At 39.9% G+C, this 12,213-nt stretch overlaps 1 protein-coding gene across 1 annotated transcript in view; it reads right to left on the bottom strand.

The window, feature by feature from the left end:
* The window catches only part of LOC149451620 (dynein axonemal heavy chain 11-like), a 590,344-nt gene that overhangs the window by 365,084 nt on the left and 213,047 nt on the right, over nucleotides 1–12,213 (bottom strand). Inside the window, exons 31-34 of the mRNA XM_089690376.1 lie at nucleotides 10,385–10,533; nucleotides 5,465–5,615; nucleotides 1,663–1,794; nucleotides 1,202–1,375 (exon numbers count right to left, since the gene is read on the bottom strand). Of these exons, the coding sequence (XP_089546502.1) occupies nucleotides 1,202–1,375; nucleotides 1,663–1,794; nucleotides 5,465–5,615; nucleotides 10,385–10,533 (606 nt within the window). The remainder of the gene's footprint in view (nucleotides 1–1,201; nucleotides 1,376–1,662; nucleotides 1,795–5,464; nucleotides 5,616–10,384; nucleotides 10,534–12,213) is intronic.

Genomic DNA, 12,213 nt, shown 5'->3' with positions numbered 1-12,213 from the left:
CATTCAAAGTATGATAGCACTGAAAGCTGAAAATTGGCCTGGACAGGAAGGGGGTAAAATGTCCGGACTTGAAGTGGTTAAGCTGGCCATAAATGGATTAAACTTTGCCTGGCCATCTCTTGAACGGGAACATTAAAAAATGTTCCAATAGGCTACAGCGCAGATTAGTGTACTCCTCCTATTCTGACAACAGAGGGGTGCCCGCTGTCAGGATACATTAGCGCAGCAGGGATGATTTCTTTATCTACATCGAATGTGTGCATGGGGGAATCTGTTTGTTTTTCTTGATAAACTGGTAATCCATGTTTGGCCAGCTTTAGTGTTGTGAGCCTACAACAGAAAGTGATGTTGCTGGGAGGATCTTCAGTAAAATAAAAATTTACATATTTCATGCAATCTTTCAATAGCATTAACACAGCCATTTTTGTTTTTCTGATTCCCCTCTGTAATATACGTTTATTACTTGTTGATCCTGTTGGTAGATTCATTATTTTTCCACTTTCTGTAATAGGCCAAATGATTCAAAAACAGTAAGTTACAATCGGGGCAAATTATATTACACTTGCAGGGTACTTTCAAAGGCCATCTTTTATTTTTATGACTTATATCTTGTTTTTTCCGAAAGAAAAAAAAATGTTGCTATAACTTCTGTGCTAGCTGTAGTTGGGCTTTCAATTATTTGCTGTCTTTTACTGAAAGTTCATTTAAAAGGACATGCACATGTAAGATGACGCTATCTACAAGGTGACAACTTTGCAGAATGAACAATGTTGTCACTATTACAGGAAGTGAAAAATAACAGCTTTACTGACCAGATCACGAAACAAACTGTCTCCGGGAGGCTCCTGTCTGTTTCTTGCCTGTCTACATACTATTTCTTTTGGAGATTTCAGTGAAGAAATCTCTGCGCTTGAATTTCTAGTTTTACTGGTAAGCCATAGCTGTAGCAATGGAACCCATTCTCCCTATTACATTATCAGTGGTATTATGGTGAATACTGCAGAATGAGGGAAAGTCAATCTTCGACATTAGGAACAGTGAGAATTGATGGGGAGATGAAGCTGAACTATAAAATTAGCATGGAAGTCTGAAAGAAATATAAGAAGCTGGTGAATTATTCAGTCCACTAGAGGCCACACATAATAAAAACAGTCGCTTTGCTTTTCCTGGTTCTTATCATGGAAATGCATACAGTACATACCTGTAAAGGAATATCTGGAATCATATCAAATTCTGGAATCCTTTCCGTCCAAGGGGTGAATTTTTTGGTGTCTGGGTCAATGAAACAGTCAAATACAGTGCCATTAGAAGGAAACTTGATGGTTCTCATCTCTTTGTTCCACCATCGGCTAAACTCCAATCGATAATCAAGCAGCTGAAAAAAAAAGATATGATAAAGATTAAAACTTACTTATTCATTTGCATCTTGTTACACTATTTTATATAAGGTATTTATAGTGCCGCGCTCCTATTTATAAACATATATATCTCTATATCCAATCTGTACTGTGACACTACCAAGTGAGTTTGTGTAAGTGCCAGCGCACCAAACACCAAAGAACAGTAAATAATTGTTTAACACCCACTGAATGCTTCATTCATAATAGCTCACAAGGATTCACAATATACACAGCATATTTGTTACACTATTTTATTTCTCACCTGATCTTGAAAAAGAGCACCACCAAAAGACCAAACACAGGCAAAAACAAAATATATCTCATAAAGTTCTCGAGGTGAATCAGGAGGAGTGTTCTCAGCAGTAAGAAGACAGTCCAGTAAAGAACATAATGTCTGCAAAGAGAAAACGAAAACAATACAAACCTTTCAGTAGTGAAGTAATGTCCATAAGGCTATGTGAAATCACCAATCACCTGACTCATATCTGTAATCCTGCCTTAAAAATGCATTAAATCCGCTTAGTTCATGTGTGTGGCAGGTTCCAGTCAGCTGAGAGATGGCGGGCATTACTGAGAAGTAAGCAAGTAAACACATCTTGAACACCCTCTTAAATTCAGAAAATAATTTAACTTCCTGTTTACTAGCCCAGCTGTTTTGTGCTCCTGTCTGCCTACACCTATTATGCACACCAGTGCAGCACTAAAATATAATGAATACAGGCAATTAAATCATGGTGCTTCTGATGACGTACTTTATGATGAAATTTGGTGGGCAGAGCTGGAAGCCATGACACCATTGCTCATATTGAGGATTCTAGGATTTGTAATATGATGTGGATTTCTATACAAAATGCCAATGTAAGTGTTTTTAACCTATTTTTTTAAAAGTGCCATCCGGATTTACACTATTGGGAGCAGTTTTTTGGGTTTTTTTATGTTTTATGTTGTGACGGGGAATGGCGATGGAGATGAAAACCATGCTGTGAGCTGTGGAGTCCTGTATTGTTCATGCCAATGGTTACAACAAGCACCGTCTGGCTTCTCATATGAGAGTCACATCTCCTTTGCTAAACCTCTGAGTGTAGCTGGTGGAGGACACGTGGTGTTACACATATGTAGCATCCTCCTAGCTAGCTAGGTAGATCTAGATGAATATTTTTTTAGTTAGAAGGTTGAGTAGCAGCCAGGGAGAAATAGTCAGAGGGTCAAATTTGGATCAGGGCTGAGATGCCCTGCAGTTTATCTCACTGATACCTCCCCCTGATCTAGAGACTTGGGAAAGTCTCTAGAACTCAGTGGGTGAGGGTGAGTTGGTCTGCACTCTTGAGGAATTCTGACCAATCCCCAAGCAGGAGGCTTGGCATGGGATCAGGACAGCCCTTAAGAGTGACTGAGCCTGCTCAGTAGCAGGAGAGCTCAGGTGGAAGATGTGAGAGCAGGAGCTGGAGAGTTGAGCCTGAGAGGAGGCCCAGGGAAGGGGCCTGCCGCCAGGAGAGCTGCTGACAGAAGGAAAGCTGAACCTCACTGGCCCCCTGAGAGAGAACCATCTGTGGAGCTAAGGAAGGTGCAAGCCCAGCCGGAGTCCTGAAAACAGCTACCGACCTGCAGCTTCCAGTGGAGGGACAGTGAGTACTTCTACACCCTCTGGACAGGAATAGGGGAGAGGGCATTTGGGTGGGAAACCTGACTATCCCCAGCTGAACTGTGCTTTTTAAAGAGCCAGACTCTAGATTCCCTTGTCCAGGGATTTCTACACCAGGAGAGACTGGATGACTCTCCAAGAAGAGAAGAGAACCCCTCTGAGCACTTGTAAATAGCTTCAGGAAGTTGTCCTCAGTTAAACAGTTCCTTGGGCATCCTATGCATCCTTCATCTCCATCCAAATTATCATCCCCTAATAAAACATAAAAAACATGTTCAAGGACTGCTTACTGTCTCTGGAGTGCAAGTCTGGAAGGAAATTTGTTTTAGTACCTAAAAAAGACGTCAGGAGGATGTTCACCAAAGCGGTTACAAAAAGGACCATGCGATAAACCCATTAAAGCATATTGATGACATCATGGTGTGGCCTTCTGTACATAAGAATATTTAGAGCACCAGCCACCAGTCGTCTGTCCAGCTATTTCTTATATATATATATTATATATATAGCATTGACTATTGGGATAACAAAAACGTATCCACTTATAGCTGTGTTGATCCAATGATTCCTAGATTGGAATTAATGACATGAAGTCCAAGTGATCTTACTTTGGTACTTATGTGGAAACAATCCTAATTAGGATATAGTGGTATGTCTAGTCCCACAGCATAAGTCACTGGATATAATATGCAGATATAATTAATATTTTTTAATGGGTTTACCACATGGTCCTTCTTGTAACAGCTTTGGTGAACATCCTGTTTGCGTGTTTTTTAGGTACTAGTTACGTTTGGTTACTGGACCGCACATATTCACAGTGCAGCGGATATCTAGCACATTTGTAACCTCCTTTTTCATATATTTTTTATAAATTAAGGAAATTCGTGTTGCCTGGCTGTGCAGGACTATAGGGGAATCCAAACCTTCATCAACTCCTAGGGGGGTAGTGCTACACATATATTAGTGAACAAGTGGAGAGATCACTGTGCCCTTGTTTCGTATGGTTTATCACTTATTCACTATGGATTGCTGTTAAACATAAACAGTATGATCACTTATGTAACTATAGACTTTGTGATTTTGTATGTTTTTTGTGTAGGATTTAATTGTCTGTATTCATTTTATGTTAGCCATGCACTGGTGCATATATTTGAATGGTGTAGTGTGTCCTATATTTTGTGCTGGCTGCTAACTTATTAGTATTACACCTTTAGTGCAGTGATTTTATTTGTATATTAGTCGCCTGCATCCATTAACTAGCTAGCTTTATCATTCTACAAACAAGATCAATCCTCACAGCTATAGGGGACACACAGGGGTTTATTTACTAAAGCTGGAGAGTCCAAAATCAGACTCCCTTCTGCATAGAAACCAATCAGCTTCTAACCTCAGCTTGTTCAATGAAGCTTTGGCAATGAAACCTGTAAGCTGATTGGTTTCTATGCAGAAGGGAGTCTGATTTTGGACTCTCCTTAGTAAATAAACCCCACAGAGTCTGGGACTGGGGTAGCTAAAAGAGACAGTTACCCACTTAAGTAATTATATCTTGAATCAATAACTAAACAATTAGGATGAAATAACTCTGCTAGCAGTTTGGTTCCAGAAGTAGGGATCCAAAGTAGGTAAAACATACACTATTTGATCAGAAAATGCACAAACAACAAGAACCCCAGCCAGGTTGAACTGATAAGCAAGGGCCAGTGTGGAACCTTTTATTATATAATAAGAAACATGATGTGAGGGTGGCTTGCACTCCTGCTGCTTTAAGCCATGTGATAGGTGGGCTATACACTACTCTGGCCCTGCTTTGATCTGTAAATACACAGCTGGCTCTAAATATAGAAAACATAAGATAAACAAGTCACAAGATGTTAAAATAGTTTTCTGACAGTAAAAATAAACTTAAAGTTTGACTCCATCTCAATTCCCAATCTTAATTTTAAGTTCAGTGGTGCATAAATGACAACCGTGAAAATATTTTCTGTGGTTTGGAACCCCAGTGCAATGGAAGAATAATAGTAGCCTGGCCCCATGATAGAATAGCCTTAATGTACAGGAAGCAATATTAATGTGAGAAGAAATACAACTCAGCAAACTGACATTTGTCCTAAAAACAGCTATCTAGGGTTTCTACTGGCACCCACAGATATAAAGATAATTATGGGATCCAACCTAAATTTGCAGGGTTGGCAACAAAACTTTTAGGTTTGTAAGCACATAATGTTTTGCAGATCAATGTAGACAATCTTCATAGATTTACCATTTTGTAGTATGTTATTAAATCTCATGGTATGTTAATTCTTCAACAACCAATATGATCAAATGTTGCATTTGTCTGTCATTTTAAGCATAGAGTGACAGGATCACATTTTAAAAAAGGAGAAAAAAAAACACAAAACAAAATAAAATGCATTGCTTTTACCTGTACCATGCTGTTTTCTGGGATTGGAGTTATAGTTTTTAAATTACATCGCACTTGCTCCAAGCAGTAAGGAACATACTTATCAAACAATATGGTCAGATTTGCTTTTTCTGACTGAGCCTGACGAGTCTCGATCCAGCTGGTAACGTAGCTAATAAAAAAAGGAATGAAATCAGACACAGAGAACAGCCATAATGTGTGTTGGGATTTGCATTTAATTCAGATGTCCTCAAGGTTCTCAAGTAAATAAGAAACAAAATTGCAACTCCAAAAGTAAAAGAGCAGCAAAACCTTTGTAATGCAGGTGCTCCCATGCTGGTAATACCAGAAAAGGTTCTATTTCTATTACAAGATACAGATTTAAATGTTTTGAATGTTATAGTTAGTTGTATATGAAAGCACACAATAACATACTATATTAGAAGATGAATAATTTACAGTTAACACTTGTTTCCTTCTATACTTGTACATTATGGAAACCACTTTTAGATAGTGTGTGCTTTGCACTACTCTGGAACACTTGACCACCTGACCATCACATCTAGCTACATGGCCAAAAGTATGTGGACACCCCTCCAAATGATTGAGTTCGGTGTTTCCAGTGTTCCAGTACTGTTAATGGTACAACATACAAAGACATTGTAGACAATGATGCACTTTCAACCTTGTGACAACAAGCTCTATTTCTGTTCTTGCATGACTGTATCCCTGTGCACAAAGTAAGCTCCATAAAAACATGGTTCAATGACTTTGGTCTGGAGAAACACAAGGGGCCTGCACAGAACCCTGACTTAGCCGACTGCAAGCCAAGTCTTCTCATCCAGCATCTGTACCTGACCTCACAAATGCTCTTTCAACTGAAAATAAAAATTCCTAGAAAAATACTCCAAAACAGGGTTTCTCGAACAGGGTTCTTTGGTACCCTAGGGTTCTTTCAGAAGTTGCTGGGGGTTCCTTGAGCAGAGACCAATTTTTGCCTGTCAGATAAGTTCCCACTGTCACCAACGGTCTTGTTAGCTTTCTGTAGGGGGTAAATTCTTCCCAATCACCACTGTGTCAGGAGCATTCTTCTCACTGACCATCACACTAATGTATTCTTGGTTGTGGATATAGTCATTTTTACAATGGGTTCCCTGAGACTGGAAAGTCCAATGGGTTCCTCTGTGTTGAAAACGTTGAGAAAGCTGGCTCTAAAATCTTGAAGAAAATGGATACATTTAACGCCACAAAAGACTGGTCAATTTTATATCTATGCCTATTGTTTTGGAATGGGATGTCCAACAAGCTCATATAGGTATGATGGTCAGGTGTCCACAAACATTAGGCCATATAGCGTGCTTTCCTACCTCTAAACAATGGAGAGGATTTGAGTTTGATAAATCATCAGTTCATAGCTTAAAAGAAAGAAAGACAATTAAACCTCAAAATGAAGGTTGCCACCCTGTCTAGGGTACCTGCATGGATCTGATTTTTTAAGTGGGTTTGTGTGTTTACCTTGCCTTTAAACTAGCCTCAGATCCACAGGAGGGCACATCTGAGTCCCTGTTTACAAACTTTGACTATTTTTAGAGCACTGTGAAATCACCAAAAACTGGGGAGTTCTATTTTATAGACACCAACCACAGCTTTGTGGCTGAGCTCTGAACTACCTCCTTCCACTCTTACACTTCTTCTGGTCAACCAAATTCAATGAACAATCCCAAAGGCAAATAGAAAGGTAAGAAGTGGGGAAGAAAGTGGGATGGAGCTCAGCAAATGAAGTTGTGATTGATATTTGCATAAAAGGCCACCATGGGTTTTGGGGCTCTCAGGATGTTTTAAGAATAACTGAAGCATGCAAGAGGACACCTGGAGATGCCTGATCTATAATTTTGCAATCACTTTCAAAGGTAAGTCCACTGGCTTTCTTTACAAATTGCATCCTAAAGAAGAGGAATGGGCCAATGATTTTAGTGAAAACAATAGATGTCTTTGTCAATATGATATGATAGGCAACACTAATGCTATGCAGTACACTGACTACAGTTGCAAGAAAAAGTATGTGAACCCCTTGGGATTACGTGGAGTTTTGCATGAATTGGGCATAAAATGTGCTCTGAATGTCATCTAAGTCACAACAATAGAAGAACACAGTCTGCTGAACATAATACTACACAAAAATTAGATGTTGCCATGGTTTAATTGCACATAACATGTAAACATTCACAGTGCAGGGAGGAAAAAGTATGTGAGGCCCTAGCTTAGTGACTTCTCCCAGAGCTAATTGGAGCCAAGAGTGAGGCAACCTTGACTCCAATCAGTGTGATGATATTGGATGTGTTGCTGACAGCTGTCCTGCCCTTAAAAAACACACACCTGTTTTGGGTTTACTGGTTTCAAGAAGCACTGTCTGATGTGAACCATGCCTCGCAGAAAAGAGCTCTCAGAAGACCTACGATCAAGAATTGTTGACTTGCATGAAGCTGGAAAGGGTTACAAAAGTATCTCCAAAAGCCTTGATGTTCATGTGTCCACGGTAAGACAGACTGTCTACAAATGGAGAAGATTTAGCACTGTTGCTACTCTCCCTAGGTGTGGTCGTCCTGTAAAAATGACTGCAAGAGCACAGCGCAGAATGCTGCATGAGGTAAAGAAGAATCCCAGAGTGTCAGCTAAAGACCTACAGAAATCTCTGGCACATGCTAACATTTTTGTTGACACATCTATAATAAGGAAAACATTAAACAAGAATGAAGTACATGGGAGGACACCACGGAGGAAGCCATTGCTGTCCAAAAAGAATATTGCAGCATGTTTGAAGTTTGCAAAAGAGCACCTGGATGTTCCACAGCACTACTGGCAAAATATACTGTGGACAGATGAAACCAAGATTGAGTTGTTTGGGAAGAACACACAACACTATGTGTGGAGAAAAAAAGGCACAGCACACCAACATCAAAACCTCATCCCCACTGTAAAACATGGTGGAGGAAGCATCTTGTTTTGGGGCTGCTTTGCTGGCTCAGGGCCTGGACGGATTGTTGTCATTGATGGGAAAATGAATTCCAGAGTTTATCAAGACATTTTGCAGGAAAACGTACGACCATCTGTCCGCCAACTGAAGCTCCACAGAGGATGGGTGATGCAACAGGACAATGACCCAAAGCATACAAGTAATTCAACAAAACAATGGCTGCAATAGCACAGAATACGCCTTCTGGATTGGCCCAGTCAGTCCTGACCTCAACCCAATTGAAATGCTGTGGCATGACCTTAAGAGAGCGATTCACACCAGACATCCCAAGAATATTGCTACACTAAAACAGTTTTGTGAAGAGGAGTGGCCCAAAATTACTCCAGATCGTTGTGCAGGTCTGATCTGCAACTACAGGAAACGTTTGGTTGAGGTCATTGCTGCCAATGGAGAGTCAACCAGTTATTAAGTCCAAAGGTTCACAGACTTTTTCCTCCCTGCACTGTGAATGTTTACATGTTATGTGCAAGTAAACCATGGCAACATCTAATGTTTGTGTAGTATTATGTTAAGCAGACTGTGTTCTTCTATTTTTGTGACTTAGATGACGTTCAGAGCACATTTTATGCCCAATTCATGCAAAACTCCACATAATCCCAAGGGGTTCACATACTTTTTCTTGCAGCTGTATGCTTTAAGCTTATCTCAGTACAAACCTATAAACAGAGTTTTGTCAGCAGACTGTCACTTCGAGAGTAGATTCCAACCTTTTGCTGCTGTGAATTAATAGCTATTAGTTTTGTCAGACTGATTGAAAACTCATTAGGAATGGAAGTGACTGTTTTAGTATAATCAGCTGGTGCATTTTCTATGTTCTGATGAGGAAAGCTGAAGTGTGTGCATCCCTTTAGAAGTAAATAACCCTTAGGTAGTGTCAAATCTTATATTTCTTTTACAGGGGCAGCCTAAATTCTGACTTCTATCTTAGTGCAGACCAGCTTGCTATATTGCATTGAATTTTACAGAAAATTATAGCCGCTGCAAATTGAAAATGCTATATTTTATTTTTATTTGCTAAAGTTACTATTAGACAAACTTTACAATGACAACTCAAAATAAGCATTTACTGAAAAAACATGATTGTTTTCTTTAGGTTTTCTTTTAGGTTTTTCTTCTGTTCAAATGTTTGCAAGTTTGTGGCCCGCGTTTGCACTGGCACAGAAGTTCATTCACTTGAATGGGTTGCTGTGCCTGCATTTCACACACAAAAATGGTGTGAGGAGAAAGATGTGCAGAACGCAGAGGACCGGACCAAGCTGCAGAGAGAGAGAGTAAGTGGAGAAATAGGGAGGAACAGCCGACTGTTGCCATTGTCAAAGAATCCGGAGGGCTACCCTGTTGGCCGGTGACCTGAAGTATTGCAGCCAGGAACAAACTCTACAGGAGGAACCACGGAACCACATCTTCAGCATAATCCAGTTATCAGAGCCTGCTGCAGTGTCCGTCCTCTGCAGGACAAGCCACACCACTGTTTCCTCTGCAATTGGCTTACATCCAACAAAGGACACAGGTCATTTTTGCTATTTGCTACTGCAGCCTAGAGAGGAATTAACCCATTGTTAACATTTGCCTCTGCCCACCCCTTAAACCTCTTGCTTAAAACCTGCATTTCATCTTGTGCCTTAAAGGGGTATTGTCCAAGTTAAATACCACTTAAAGGGATAATGCCTGTGTATGCACAAATCCTTTTGAGGGACTTCCACCTGTTGCAACCAAGGAGATCTGAATTCTTGTAGTGCACCAACTGAGCCCCAACAAGTGCGTCTGGATCACAAGACTGGCTGCAGAGCTATAAAAACCCTTTGGCTTATAGAAGAGTACCTATACAGTAGATATCAATTGTGTGTTTTACTGTTTGTTTGGAGTTCAGCTTTAAATGCTAATATTCTCATATAATCGATACTCACGGACTCCAACCCAGGTCCTGTGTGTTCACATAAAGGATTCCAGCTCTAGAAACAGTGGCGGGTGTAGCCGCTCGCAGGTGACTAATTTCAAACAACAGCCGCATAGAAGGTGTCAGTGAGATTCGTTCATTGCTGGCCAATGTCAAGACCTATAGGCAAGAGAAAAAACACAAGTACCAAATCTTGCATTGTTTTATACAAGGAATAAAGTGACAGCCATGCAAACTCGGCAAGAAAAGATGAGTAAATTTCAAGGTTAAATTTTTTACAGGCACAAAGCAGGTAAAATACTGCAGAATAAGATGGTTCTATTCAACTCTACACTACAATAACTCAAACCATTTTTGTTTCCTTAAGGAATTATACAAACGTGTGCGGAGCTGAAATTAAAAAATCATATGGATTAACCTGTCTCTGCCTTGTTTGGCCTACTCGACTCAATAATTTGCTCTGTTCATTGCATGAAGCTAAATGTAAGCTATTGAAATATATGATTTAGAAATATTATTTTAGTTTGAATACTGCTATGTCAATTGACATGCTAAAGTGGAGCTCAACTATAATAAACACAATACAAAGCATTACTAACAAGAAAATAACCATTTAAACATGCACAGAAAGAAAACCATAAGCAAAAGAGTATATACTGAAGCTTAGAACTGGTGAAATGTATCTGGATTCAGGCTGGCAAGGGGAGCAAACAGAACTGATGATGACTTAAAGCAGAACTATACTCTCTCAATCAACGTTCAATATTTTTAATCCTTATGCTGCTAGCATTAGTAAATAGATAGGGAAGTATATTGTATTATGTAAATATTATATATCAATATTATAATTTATTGTTTTAACTTTTTCTACATTTCTTTAGAAGCTTCCTGATTTTTGCCTTAGGCCAAAATTGTGTCATACATCCCATCTCCATGGGCATTTTTTTTTTCATTTGTAGGGGAAAGGAGGGGCTTTCTCAGCTAACCACAACCTCCTGCCTGTATGTCTGAGTTAAGAGCAGAGGGATTCCAGGAATCAAATGCTACATGAATCATCTGCCCTTAGATGGCCACAGCTAGAAATATTAGGGGGGTGTTTTCAAAGTGATTTCTCAAAACAAAGTATGGAGACATGGATGGGCAGGTGGGTTTGCTTTGATTATAAAAAAAATGAATTAAATAGCATTTTTGGTTTGTGATGCTTGGATGCAATGTAATTCTGCTTTATGTTATCTCTCAGCTGAACTCTCAATCCAGAGGCTAAGATGGCAGCTTCCTTGTATGTAAAGAAGGATCTCCAAACTTTAATAATGGGTTAGTTTACTGTCCTTCAGACTTAGGGGGAGGGGCAGAATTTGACCAGTGGGAGTAGAAAATTCCCTAGCATCAGAGGGAGTAGACAAAATCTCAGACTTGGTGGTCAGTGGGGGTAAAAAAATGCCATAGCACCCTTGAGCAGTAAGAGTAGGAATAGTGTCCCATCATTAGTATAAGTAGGAGGAAGAGTACCCGATCGTTTATATCAGTGGGAGGAATTATGTGCCATTGTTAGTGTCAGTAAAAGAAACATTGCCCCACTATAGGTGTCAGTGGAAGGAATGGTGCCTCATCTTTGGTGTCAATAGGAGGAACAGTACCCCCAAAGGGCCAGATCAAGACAAGCAAAGGGCCACATCCTGCCAATAGTTTTCTGTAAAGGATAGGAGGGTTTAGTTTTGCTTTATGAGATGTTGTCAGGACTGGGTCACCTGCTGGTGGCACTGTTGTTGTTTCCAGAGTAAGAGAGAACAGTTCCATGGTCACCAGCAGGTGTCTCCCAGCAGATGGGCTGCCCAAGTA

Source organism: Staurois parvus, unplaced genomic scaffold (assembly GCF_062004578.1).
Source record: "Staurois parvus isolate SC_StPar_1 unplaced genomic scaffold, SC_StPar_1.0 ptg000530l, whole genome shotgun sequence".
NCBI lineage: Eukaryota > Metazoa > Chordata > Amphibia > Anura > Ranidae > Staurois > Staurois parvus.
Note: the sequence above shows the minus strand (reverse complement) of the source record. Positions and strands in the feature narration are given on the sequence as shown.